Consider the following 14,756-nt stretch of genomic DNA (forward strand, 5'->3'; position numbering starts at 1 on the left):
GCTGCAGTGTGATCAAGTAGGGTGTAAATTTCAGGGAAAAAAAGTATGGAGATAAAGAGGTTTCTGCCCGACAGCAAAAATATGATGCTAAATAATGTTTCAAAATAACATGTACAACCTGCATAATGCTAACGTTCTAAATAGCATGTATATGCTTTCATACACTATCTGTATATGTGCATATACTGTAGCTTTGTTTGTTCTATTTAAGGGTGGGTACACACTGTAGGATATTAGATCCGATTATGCTATCGGGGACCTTTTTGTCAGGGACCTTCTTGTGTCTGAAGTGAACAGCGTTACCAGATTTTGTGAGAGAAATAAGCAACCAGGTCTACGAAAACAAGCCCAACAAAAGACTATAAGCCATATGAGCACTTTAAACCTATATACAAATACATTGGATATTTGAAAATAGCCGATATACAAGATCACAACGCGTCGCAGCTATTTTCAAAGAAAAATATTTTCCAAATCCACACAAATCTTGTATGGGGGTCTATGGCACAACATATTTTCAGAAGGGGGGGTCTGTGGACAAATACATATTATGTGTAAACAACATTATGAAACAAGGCCAATTAAGCAACTACACAAATAAGCCCAAAAAAAACGCAACAACCAATATTTACAAGCAACTCTGCAGAAAGACAAGCCCAAAGTCGCTTATAATAAACGGACATAGCAACACTGTTTGTGTGCATTGTGCACTTTTAAGCTGGTTGACTTGTTTCAGAGAGAGAGAGAGAGAGATAGAGACATTCAAAGAAATAGAGAATTAATTATTTAATGTCAATCAATAGCGTCCTGTCTCGGTCTCGCGCATACCACGGGAGCCTTGCACGTTTTCATGAGACGTCGGTTAAAATGTATTGGAATAAAAACAAATGTATGTATCGGGTCTGGATAGCATCCTAGTGAACTATCCTACTGTGTGTGATCCCTTGTCGGCGATTAATCTATAGTGTAAAAACCACAACGATATATGACAGCCGATTTCAAGAAATAGACTCCTGTACTGTGAAATGCTTAACGATCAGATGACTCCCCGACCACTTTAAAAGTCCTACAGCGTGTACCTGCTCTTAAGGTGTTTCATATCTCTACCTCTGTCCACTCACGGAATACTGCAAAACGACGGGAGTCGGGAGCGCTCACGTAAACATACATTTCACAAGCCCTGGCTAAATAGCCAAGTGTGCCAAAGGGCAACAACTCGCGGGAGTTGAATCATTTCTCATTTCTATGCACACTTTACAGTGGTGTGAAGTAACTAAGTACATTTACTCAAGTACTGTACTTAAGTACAATTTTGAGGTATTTTTACTTTACTGGATTATTTCCAGTTTTCAGTAGAGGAGAGCCGCCAAAATTGTAACGTTTTTCACTCTTTTACTCTGCGATCTTTTTACCTACGTATGTAATATTATCAAGCAAAGGACCTACACATGTACGCTATCATAAACCGCTTAAAGTTTTTCAATTGATAAAACAGGTCGAGAGTTATTAAACCGAAAGTGGACGCTGTTCCGTCGTTACATTTTAAGCGCATATGAGACTAATTGTAACAGCATGAGTTACTAATGTAACACTGCTAAAAAACAGCATTAAACAAATCGTTTTCAGCTTAAATCAATTATATTTATTTCAGGCAACTGTTTTACATTGTTTTCATACCAAGGATGTGATCAGATAATGTATCAAACATAAGGAATTTATCAAATCTTACCGGATGGCAGTTTGAGTAAATTCCATGGGAAAATCATGATTACACCTAAACAGATGTGTGTTCGGGCCGCTCTGCACTCCACTGCTTTGGCTTTGTTTACAGAACAGAACTAACGTGCATAGAATGATACAACGATGTAAACTGATGAAGAACAGATACATGCAGACAACCATGTGGATTTTAGCTCAACAACATTAAAGGAAAGATTTGTAGACCAAAGATACTCAAGGTGAACTTTTTTACTTTTTACTTTTTAACACATTGAGTGCCATATGGGGGGAGTGCAAAAAACGGTCCGGGCCCAATTTTCTTTTTATACGTGGGGCCCACGTGGGGCGCTCTAACGAAACTTTGGGATCATCCAAGGAGTCTCTGAGAAGGAGAGGCCGGGTGTGGATCCATGTCAAAAATCCTTCCGGTCGGGACCCTCCGCCGTCTCGCACGGACGCTCTGTTTACATGCACTTCCGCGTCGGAGCTTCTACATCACGAAACGTATCAACGTAAGTGGATGGAAGATATGCAGGCACTAAACGTACCCTATTTTAATAAACCTCTGGCACACAATGTGTTAAGATAAATCAGTTTTTTCTGCGATAACTTTCTCTAGTCTGGATGAAAATACATTGTACTTCCTGGGCACGTTCATTACAGCAGTGGTCACATACTGATGTGATGATGTTATGATAAAATTGACCAATCAAGAGAAAACATGCATGTTGCAACCATGAAGCGTTACAATCTCGGCGGCTCTCCCCTACTTTTACTCTACTCCACTACATCTCAGAGGCAAATATTGTACTTTTACTCCACTACAGCTTAGAAAGCTATAGTTACTAGGTACTTTGCAATTATCAATTATTATATCATAAAACATACATTAACCACTTTAGCTCTATTTTATACATAGGCTATTTGAAAATAGACAATCTACAAGCTCACAATGCGTCGCATCGCGACGCGTTGTGAGCTTGTAGACTTTTACTTGTAACAGAGTATTTCTATATTGCAGTATTGATACTTTTACTTAAGTCAAACAATGTGAGCACTTTTTCCACCAGTGCAAAGCAGGGCATTACTTTACCAAACAATTCAAAGTTGAACGACGGAGACACAAGGTTTCTGCCTGACAGTGACGATCTGAATGTTACTGTCAGCCACCGCATGGGGTCAAAGAGGTGAGGACATGTAATATTGTTCCAGACTGCAGTGTGTGACACAGGGACATGGAGATGGTGACATATACAGACTGTGACAACAACCTCCTGGTCGCTGTCATAACTAATAACTCTGTCCACCCCTGGGTCATACATTTATGAACAGTGTCAGACAGGCCTGCCGTCATAACTCAACCACTACACACGCACACGCACGCAATATTGGAAATACTCCAGTAAAGTAAAAAATACCTCAAAATTGTACAGTTTTTGAGTAAATCTACTTAGTTACTTCTTAGGCATCTACCTATTTATGTGGTAACACTCAGATCAGCTAACACAGGGAAGCTGTCAGAACCTTCCCTAAAACATCCGGGACAACGCTCCACACGTCCCAGACTCTTCTCCCCTCTGGCTCCCAAACTGTGGAACAAACTCCCCATTGCAGTTAGAACTGCAGACTCACTCTCAATTGTCCGCCGTAATCTGAAGACTTACCTCTTCAGACTCCACCTTAGCCCGAAGCACTTGTCCTAGCCTTGACGACCATGCAGTCGAATGCAAAAGTTAAAATGTAATTTAGGTAGCATGTTACTCCTTCAATGCATGAGCGCTAACAAGCCTTCTTATCACCTGACAGGGGGGAGTTTCCCCGGTTGGACATAGCGCGTGGAAGGAATCAGGCGCCCCGGCTGACCAGGCGAAGGCAGTATTCACCTTTTTCCACTTCCTGTCGATTTCATTGGATATCATTGGTCATCTGACCAGTTTCATTGGATTTCATTGGATCAAATCGACAGGAAGTGGAAAACACACAGCCTAGGAAACAGGTGAATAGAGTCCTGGATTACTGCATGTTTTTGTAAGGGTACCTACCCTAGTTTGTATAGTTTCAATGTACATATTATTTATTGATATCATATTGTTTAGACTGATGCTAGGTTCTTGGTTTATCTATGATCCTAGATTACTGAGACACTACACTGTATGTAATGTAATTACCTCGTGTTTACCTAGCTTACTGTAAATCCAGGGGGGTCCCCAAATGATTTGGGGGGGGGGGGTCCCCAGATGAATGTGCAACATAGTTTTCTCACTCAACACTAAACAAACCAACATAGTTTTCTCACTCAACACTAAACAAACCAACATAAAGTATAAGTGTATACATGGTATCTGCACATTTCTAAAGTGACAATTGAATGACTTTTTAATACAAATATTACGTAAGAAAGAGGCAAACACAGTGAAAATTGCTGATTTTCACAATATTTATCTGTGGAACCGAGTCAAACTAAATGTGAATGCGTCAACTCCTACAATTCCAAGTGCCTGTCAGGGTGGGGGGTCCCCAGTTCAAATATGATTATTTTGGGCGGTCCCCAGTTCAAATATAATTTATTTTAGTGGGTCCCCAGTTGTTGTTGGGGGGTCGCGGCCTGAAAAGTTTGAGAACCGCTGACGTAGTGTGGTGCTGGTGAGTACATGAATCATTCAATCTTTTGATTACAAAATTAAAAATGTACTTGAGTAAAAGTACAAAAGTATTGGTATGTATGTGTTATGCAGAAGGTCCCATTTCAAAAGTTTGCAAATTAAAAAATATTTTGAAAATAGCAGATCTAAAGCTCACAATGCGTCACATCGCGACACATTGTGAGCTTGTAGATCCGCTATTTTCAAATAGCCAAAATGTAAATAGGGCTGAAGCGGTTAATGTATGTTTCATAATAATAATCAAAATCTACAAAGTAACTAGTAACTACATTTTTCAAATAATTGTAGTGGAGTAAAAGCACAATATTTGGATCCAAAATGTAGTGGAGTAGAAGTAGAAGTATTGGAAATTGGAAATACCCAAGTAAAGTACAAATACCTCAAAATTGTACTTAAGTACAGTACTTAAGTAAAAGTACTTTGTGACTTTGCACCACTGCAATCAACATCAATCAATCAATCAATCAATCAATCAATCAATCAATCAATCAATCAATTAACCAATCAATCGATTGTTACCCGTAGCTTCTCCTCCAGGCGTGTCATCATGACGACGGTGCAGGTCCTCTGTTCCCACACCATCCTCCAGAAGTCACTGAGGGTCTCGGGCAGAGGACCCTGGGTGGCGATGTAGGCATTCTGCTTCCTGTAGCCGTCTATGTAGTTGGCATTGATGTAGTCACTGCCTGGTACCCCTGCAAGGAAACAAAGGGGAAACGAAAAACATTCACCCAAATCAGTTAGCTCTCAAGCTATCTTGTGCCAAGGACCACCCAAAATGATATGTGTTTGGCCGCGGACCCCCATCTCAAAATATTTTGTTCCAGGGACCCCCCAGAAGCAAAGATTTGAGTTACTAATGTTCGCTTTAAAAATATATGTATTCAAAGGTTTGCACATTGACACGCTGTGAGCTTGTATATCTTCTATTTTTGAGAACCACTGTTATAAACCAGTGTTCTAAATCAGGAGTCTTCAACAGGGGGTCCAGGACCCCTAGTGGGTCCTCAGAGTTACTACAGGGGGTCCGCCAAATCTTTGTGTGATAGGATTTTTTTTTTCATTAACCACTTGAACCCTAGCATCCCTTTTCTGAGGAGAACTTTAGCCAAAAAATAGCAGATCTACAAGCTCACAACGCCTTGCGCTGCGAGGCGTTGTGAGCTTGTAGATCTGATATGTTTGGCAAAGAGGTATATAGGTGTAGAGGAAAAAAAGGGCAGACCTCATTTAAAAAGAAAAGTTATATAGAGGGGGTCCCTGCTTCATCTCTCTCTCAGCTAGGGGGTCCTTGGCCTGAAAACGTTGAAGACCCCTGTTCTAAATCCTGAGAGTTCTCTGAAAAACTTGTGTCCTTATAGGCCTAGCTAAAAGCTAAATTGACACAAGATGCTTTCCCGGATGTTAATGGGTTAATTGTCAAAGAGAACTTACAAATCAAGATATACACACGTTGCTGTCGGGCAGAAACCTCTTATCTCGATATTACCTTTTTGTGTATTTTTTTTCCTGTAAATGAACGCCTTACTTGATCATACCACAGCATCACACAAAAGCATCAAAAGTAGCAGATCTACAAGCTCGAAACCTGTCTCGAAACGCAGGCTTAAAGTGTAGTTTCTTGTTTGGGCTTCCTTCCTATAGGTTATTAAAACATCTCCACTTGGTTCTCAAATATGTTCATGTCAAGGATCCCCAAGTGAATATGTATTTGTCCATGGACCCCCATCTGAAAACATTTGTTGTGCCAGCGACCCCCGTACCAGATTTGTGTTGTTAACTCGTTCACTGCCAGATTAAATACATAAATGAACTAGAAAAAGTGCTCCTCGGAGCACAGGTCTCCGCCAGGTCAGGTACATTATTGTGGCCTCCTCGTGGCGCTATAATAGGCCAATGTGGAAAGGGTGCCATTTATTCTTAGGTCGTTCACGGCAACTGCATTCATGATTTGAGGCATTTTGTTCCAAAAATGTGTTTTGCTAAATTAGACCTGCTGGTGGCGCTATAACAGGGCAATGTGAAAAAGGGTGGCATTTCTTCCTCTGCCTAGTGGGAATATGTGTGTGCAATTTTATGGAAATGGCAAGCTGCGTTCATGATTTGAGGCAGTTTGTTCAAAACGGACCAATCCTGCAAACTTTGGATGGCAACCTTAATCAATAAGAATGGAATATGGGAAATCGGACAGATCACATGACTATAGAGATACTGTGTACCGATTTACATGAGGTTTGGTTAAAAACTGTAGGAGTAATGGGAAAAAATGGGTTTTGCACAAATCGGCCTCCTGGTGGCGCTATAACAGGCCCATGTGAAAAAATTGAGGCAGAGGTTCTGAATTGGCATCCAGGGAGTGTGTGTGCACAGTTTCGCAGCGACCGGGCCAACGGTGCCAGAGATTAGCTGGTAACACACGGACACACGGACACACGGACGGACACACGGACACACGGACGGACACACGGACGGACACACGGACAGAGGGTAAAACATACTCTCTCGCCATGCCTTTCGGCCTGGCGGAGACAATAACCCACTGCCAGCGAGTTTTGGTTTTCCTTACCTTTTCAACTGGTCGCAGAATATTTATATCCAGTATGATCTATCCCCTTCACTGTGCTTCCGCAAGAGAAAAAAAAAGTCATCGCGACCCCCCGGTCGCTTGTTACAGGCCGGTGACTATAGCTCGTCTCGTCAAAAATGCAGGGAGAAAAGAAGAAAAAAAGATACAGACATTTCCCCACTTACAGTTGGTGCCTAATGAGTTTGTCGTTTTTCTTCTAGTGTGTCACGCAGGGCATGTGTTATTTCCACTCTGTGCCACTAGGGGCAGCAGCGGTCTACTGCCTTATCCCACCCACAACAGACAGCAAGAATATTTTAGTTAGTAGTTACTGTATCCTCTCCAAACTGTACATACTTTACTTATACACTTTTGTATTATGTTTTGACACTTGCTTTGGAAAATATAAACGTATGTTTTCTCATGCCAATAGCTCATTTGAATTGCAAAATTGTTTGTTTTGGGGTTATTAGGCACTGTTTTTCCTAGAAAGACAGAGAAAGATCCTGTCTGTTGCTTACAGTACAAGATGTGACATTTATATTAAGCAAAATATTAAGCAAATAAAGTTAGATAGCATGATGCTGAGCTAAACATTAGTTTAATTTCAACGTCTTAATTGATAAAACGAGACGAAAAAATGGGCCGCTCTCTCTCTCTAAACATATTTTTTCTCATGCCAATAGCTCATTTGAATTGACAAATTGTTTGTTTGTTTATTTCTGTGGTGGTGGTTCAGTGGCACTATATCTATATATATTTAATTCAATGGCTTTTATATTTTATTTGTGTATGTTTAACGGATATATTGTCTTCAAATCTGTACTTATGGCGTAGTCCTCCTTAGTTCAGTGGTCACAGCACATGTCAATACAGTTAAGCAGGATGAGGACGAAAATGGTCACTTGTGTGTTAGAGAACAACGGCATCTGGAGGAAAACCACTGAAAATGTAAAAGTCGTCTTTGGCAGTATGAGCCTTTGGAGAAAAAAAAGTCGTAAAAGTCGTCCTTGACGGTGAAAGAGTTCAAATGTTTTAAAAATATTTCAATTATATTTTTTTTCCCCAAGATTTGTTATATAAAATTGCCGATGCATATATACAGGTTTACAGTGCTCATGTGGCCTAGTCGCTTCTTTCGGGCTCATTTTCATAGACCTGGTTGCTTATTTCTCTCCAAAAACCTGGCCCGCCGAACACTGCAGCCTTGTATATCAGCTTGATGAGTATGAGTGTGCCTCACCGTCAAGTGCAGTCAGGATGACTCTGGAGTGATCGTAGGCGATGACGTTTGCATAACGGTTCTTTGGCTTGTTCACCTCCATGTTGGACTGTTCCCACGTGAACTGCTGACCCGGATCTATGGACTGGCCGAGAGAGAGAGAGAGAGAGAGAGAGAGAGAGAGAGAGAGAGAGAGAGGGAGAGAGAGAGAGAGAGTCAGAGAAAGAGCACCCCTCTCTTTCTCTGACTCTCTCTCTTGTTGTGTAAAAAAATATGCTGTGAGAATGCAGTGTAAAATAATAAAACTCTTAAAAATCCTATAGCTCCCAAAATGATGTCAATCAGAACTTCGTATGGGTGGTCTCAGAACATTGTTCAGACTCTCCTGCACCCCTAGATGTTCTAGGACACTATTTCCCAAACAGTGGGTCGTGACCCATCTTTCAAAAGATAAAAATAAATAAATAACAAAACAAGTCACAAAAACAATTCCAACATTATTCAGCATTTCATGTATACATTTAAAAATCTAATGTAGATCTGAGCTAAACTATTAGTTGGCAAAACATCCAATGTTCCTCACAATATCTATTTTGTAAATTCTACACACACACACACACACACACACACACACACACACACACACACACACACACACACACACACACACACACACACACACACACACACACACACACACACACACACACACACACACTCGATAAGCTACAGATGCTAAGGCTGCAATATCCTGCTGGTTTTCCTCTCGACTGGCTGGGCGGCTGCGTGCGTGCTTGTCAGTGGTGTAAAGTAACTGAGTACATTTACTCAAGTTCTGCACTTAAAGGTAGGGTAAGTGATATTTTTTGGTTAGAAAAAAAAGTTTTTTGTTAAAAGTTTAGAGCACTATATTGTGATAGTAATCATTGCTATAGAGTGTTTGTTCAGTAACAGGAGTCTCCATGTTTCTCCAGCTCTTTAATAAACAGAAAATACATTTTCAGGTAGGTGACAAAATCTAGCCTATGTATAAAATAGGGCTGAAGTGGTTAATGTATGTTTCATTATATCATAATTTATATCGGAAAAGTAACTAGTAACTAAAGTTTTCAAATAATTGTAGTGGAGTAAAAGTACAATATTTGCCTCTGAGATGTAGTGGAGAAGAAGTAAAAGTATTGGAAATTGGAAATACTCAAGTAAAGTACAAATACCTCAAAATTGTACTTAAGTACAGTACTTAAGTAAATGTACTTTGTTACTTTCCACCACTGCCCGGCACCCAGACTAGTGAAAAGAAAGAAAGCATGCAGTTGCTATTTGCTTAGCCTCGATCTCCAGGCTTTTATTGTTTAGTTTTGCTAACAAATAAAAGCTTGGACCAGCGCGTCGGTGTACCCGGTATAGGAAGTGTTTAATTTCCCCAACCAACCAGAGTGCAGTGGGCGTCGCTCGTAATGTTGTGTTGACGGGGCGGGGGCTGACGGACAGATCGGTGAACCAATGGGATCAGGCGCATTCTCTCCGCGCTGATTTTAAACCCGCCCCGGTGAGCCGCTGCCTCTAAGTAGGAATCCGAGTAGGTAGGAATCCGACAAAAACAAAAAAATATCCATGAATTCAAGTCTCCAAGTGGTGACTAATCGATAGGAAAAAGGTCATTTTGGGGGTGAACTATCCCTTTAAGTCCAGGATTTCACAAATGTTACACTGAGGTTATTTTATTTAGCCCCCAAATCTGATACTGTGGATTCATGACAATCTGGCCAATTTGGCCACTAATATCAAGTCCTCTGACAGAAACCTGGCAGTCATTTCTGATTCAAATGTAAGTTTTAATTGTATTTATAATCTTTACTCCGTGTCATTGTTTGCCATCGAAGAAGCACTTTGTGACATTGTTATGGAAAATGAAGTTATCATAATTAGGATTATACAAAAATCCAAACGCACACACGCACACACGCACGCACAATCAGCCGACCTACAAGCTTTGTGGATGTACTATAAATCGGGCATTAGTCAGGCGTGTTCGCCCGTCTGCTGGATATGTAAATTGTACATCAAAGGTGTGTGTGTGTGTGTGTGTGTGTGTGTGTGTGTGTGTGTGTGTGTGTGTGTGTGTGTGTGTGTGTGTGTGTGCGTGTGCGTGCGTGCGTGCGTGCATATTTGCATTACTATACTTATGAGGGCCAAATATCCCCACAGCTATAGGAGAATTTAAGAAATAGATTTTGTCAGGACAATTTTTCTGCTCCTCACAAGATAAATGTTTGTTTTTTCATGGTAAAGAATGACTCTGCGTCACACACCGAAAAACAGCAGCTCTACAAGCTCACATCTCTCGTTGACCCGTTAAGCGTCGACAACTTTCAACGGCATCCGAAAAGGTCCTCACAAGTATAGTAAATCAAACGTCTGTGTGTGTGTGTGTGTGTGTGTGTGTGTGTGTGTGTGTGTGTGTGTGTGTGTGTGTGTGTGTGTGTGTGTGTGTGTGTGTGTGTGTGTGTGTGAGTGTGTGCTCACGCATGCGTGCGTGTGTGTGTGTGTGTGTGTGTGTGTGTGTGTGTGTGTGTGTGCGTGCGTGTTCTCTGGGTTTCAGAGCCCGCTGCCTCTCTGTTAAGCCCAGGCTCTGCTGTTATTTATGGCTCCTGTCTGGAGGTGAAATGAGGAGAGAGGTGCGGCACAGCGCCACAGGAATGGCAAACAGGTCCATAATATCCTGACTGAGCGACACACACAACAACAACACCATCCAATATCCACACATGATCCTCCATCGACACAAAGCAACGCACAACCAGGACGGGAGTTTCTCGTCGATCCATTTTGTCAACGTTTTGTGTTTCTTTTGTTGTTGTTTTTAGTTATTTAGTGTTCATACTTTGTTGCACTATAGACTAGAGTGTCGCGCAAAAGTAGCAACATAATTGCAGATCTACGTACAAGCTCACGACGCGCAATAGGCTCTATTCACAGCAGCCATATTGTGAAGACATTCACAGGTGTTACCAATGATACTAATGAAGGCTCTGTTCCATTTAGTGTACACAGTGGTTTCCACGACCCCCATAACTCTGAGAGTGTACAAATGTTTGTGTTTGTACACTCTCAGAGTTACACACCTGTAGGGGGCCATTTGGAAGCCCATGAGGGTCCCTGGACCCCAACTGTAGACCCACTGGTGTTTCCAGTGGGCCAACATGCACAATATCAGCACCCTGACTCTGTTTGACCAGAATGGAACAGAGCCTTCATTAGTATCATTGGTAACACCTGTGAATGTCTTCACAATATGGCTGCTGTATATAGAGCCTATCGCAATGAGTTGTTTACTATTGGAAAAGTATTAACAAGAGTGCATGGCTAATGAATAACTACGTTGGATCCACAGGTTATTTTCTCCCATATCCTGAAAAGTAACGGTTTAGGACAGCTGTACGATACTATATATGTTCGCAGCCAACACAATTAACTCTCAAATAGTACTATAATAGGCATGTAACGATTCACTCAACTCACGATACGATTCAAATCATGATATTAGGTTCACATAAATGATTGAAAAATCTTTTTTTTCTAATTATTTCTCTTCCACAAATCCAGTATTTTCCTCTCTTTTTTTTTAACAATACTGTGTTTTCTCTCATCCTCTTTTCAATAAAGTAGCAATTCTACCAAATGACTGAAAACTCTTCATCAATTCTCTTACAAAGATCCTGTATTTTCTTTTGCGCATGTCTTTTCACATGTCAGTGACATCATCTTTATAACCAGCTTCCAACATAATGGCGTACATCCGTACTACTTCCGGGTTGCATCTTAATGACATCATCTGTCGAATCCTTGGTATCTTTATCCTAGCCTTTCAACGTGTGTTGATTGGCGGCGTCACCACACGCTGTATTTTTTGTTCACGCTCGTGCTAATGAAACACTAAACAGGATTATAATTTCATGTCAACATTCAGGTACAACTATCAGAAGATGTAAACCAGGTAAAGTAATACGTCACTCTGCAAGTTTAAATAAGTTTTCCACCTGTCCAAATTTTTCTTCTGGCTATTTTTTGCATCGCATTTCATTTTTTATTAAATCGATTTAAATCGTCACCCGTTTGAATCGATTTAAATCAATTAAAGATACATCGTTACATGCCTATAATTTAATGACTTCATGGGACCCCACCGGTCAGCATGTGCCGTCGCAGGTTACCTCGAAATGTCAACCCTTTGACGTATGGTCAAATCCATCCAAAGCCGTCACCCGTTTGCTGTCTTGAGAGTGAGAATGCAGCACAATGAAAGGATAAGCCCTGAATCCAACATTCATAATCCATCACTTTTCCTTTCTATTTTGCTTCCTTCTCCAGACTGAACAGAAGTAGCTGGCAGTGGAGTAAAGTAACTAAGTACATTTACTCAAGCACTGTACTTAAGTATTCCAGTTGTCAATACTTTTACTTCTACTCCACCAAAACTCAAAGGGAAATATTGTACTTTTACCAAAAGAAGATAACTAGGCCAAGAGCACTTTACCTAGACATGGGATATTATATATTTGAAAATTGCCGATCTACAAGCTTACAACACTTTGTGACCCATTGTGAGCTTGTAGATCTGCTATTAACCAAAAAAATCTTGAGGGGGAAAAAGTGCAAAATGTGGAATATTTTTGACACATATTTGTTAGGGGCTCCCTGGCACAAATTATAATTTCAGATGGGGGTCTGTGGAAAAATACATGAACATGTTTGAGAACCACTGGTTTAAACAACAATCAAAACATTTGGAAACAAGCCCAAATATCAACTACATTTTAGAAAGAAGCCGCTTATAATAAGCAGACATGGCAACACTGGCATGCTGTTTGTATGTTGTTGTTGAAGATCACACCCACATGCAACATCCACGCAGTGCACCAAAGCATTATGGTCATTGTAGTAATGCAGCAGTCCAGTCAAACCCTAGTCAAACACACAGATTTCATTATTTTTCTGGCCATAGGGTGCAAATTTTAAATTGTGCTACTGTTATCGACTACAAATACAATTACCATTGAGTGATTGCAGTTTCTTCCAGGGGTGAAATGCTCCTTTAAGTAAAAATACATTGAGTACTTCTTCCATCACTGGTAGCTGGAAACGTCACAGTCTGTTTGACTCCTCTATATAAAGTTAGTTAACGGCAGCGACGGTGTGCTGCAGGCCTCCTGGTTTGTTTTTGATCTCAGTTGGTTTGGGGGGCCTGCGTCACCTGCCTTCAAAAGCTATTTTTTAGTGTGTGAGTTATTTTGATCCTATTAACCTATTAAAACCGTGAACGCATCTGTGTAACCACTTTAACCATTATTTTATACTTTGGCTATTCAAAAATAGCAGATATACAAGATCATAGCGCGGCACCGAGTGCCGCGCTATGAGCTTGTAGATCTGCTATTTTTTTTTTTATCGTGAACATTTTATTTGTAACTGTTAAATGTCTCAACAAATGTCTAATTTTTTTTTGAAAGACTATTGTTGCTATATCTTTTTCCATGTCAAGGACCCCCAAAATGATATGTATTTGGCCGCGGACCCCCATCTCAAAATATTTTGTTCCAGGGAGCAAAGATTTGAGTTACAAATGTTCGCTTTAAAAAAAAGTATATATATATTCAAAGATTTGGACACATTTTCATGTTTTTCAAAAATAGCATATCTACAAGCTTGTAGCGCGGCACTCGGTGCCGCGCTATGAGCTTGTATATCTGCTATTTTTGAATAGCCAAAGTATAAAACAATGGTTAAAGTGGTTACACACTAAAGGGGTTCGTGGTCTTAATGTGTTAAAAGTGCATACACAGTATATTCCATAGAATACTGTCAGACAGTTATGAGCCACTATATGCATACACTGTTGTATGCATGCCAGTGCCCTTTAGAGCCCCATGTTCTCACTATTAAAATGTATTATTTATATTTAATTAGTATATTAGATCTGGTGTTCAGGTAGGACACCTACTGGTTGCCAATAGGTATGGCCTGAAGCTCAAAGGGCATTCTGTTTCAGCTCACCAATAACAATGCTGGCCTTCCCAGGTAGGAAATATATCTTACTGATTACAGCTTTAGAGTTAATAATAATAATAATAATAATAATAATAATAATAATAATAATAATAATAAATAATACAATATTCAAAAGGCTACAAAGAGCTAGTTGGCCCCCAAAAAATAGCCAAAGAAGAGAGGTTGATATAGCCTGGTAAACCCTCCCTCCGGAAATCACATTTGTAATTTATTTCAGGAGTGAGTCTGGCATGATCGCCCATTCTGCAATTTTGGCTGTGGGCTGGAGTTGGGCGGGAGTAATATTGTTGACTGACAACCCCTTCAGCCAATCAGCAGTGTCCTACATCAGCCAGTGCATTTTTACCACCTCCAGACTAATGTGACGCAACTGGACTTTTGAGATGGCCATGCCCAAAAAAGGTTGCCTTATTCGGATACATGCGTGGCACTACCCGCCCCTGCTGGTTCTCTAAATTTTTATTTTTAAATAGGCTCTGTCATGATTAATTGACCACATATATGAAGTTAAACAACT

General features: G+C 40.5%; 1 protein-coding gene across 1 annotated transcript in view; it reads right to left on the minus strand.

Annotated features, from left to right (window-relative positions):
• Positions 1-14,756, minus strand: part of LOC311051253 (receptor-type tyrosine-protein phosphatase F-like) — a 254,763-nt gene that overhangs the window by 30,342 nt on the left and 209,665 nt on the right. The window contains exons 26-27 of the mRNA XM_084065737.1: positions 8,192-8,315; positions 4,902-5,077 (exon numbers count right to left, since the gene is read on the minus strand). Of these exons, the coding sequence (XP_083921863.1) occupies positions 4,902-5,077; positions 8,192-8,315 (300 nt within the window). The remainder of the gene's footprint in view (positions 1-4,901; positions 5,078-8,191; positions 8,316-14,756) is intronic.

This window comes from Gymnoscopelus microlampas, assembly GCF_963454915.1.
Source record: "Gymnoscopelus microlampas genome assembly, chromosome: 9".
Classification (NCBI taxonomy): Eukaryota; Metazoa; Chordata; class Actinopteri; order Myctophiformes; family Myctophidae; genus Gymnoscopelus; species Gymnoscopelus microlampas.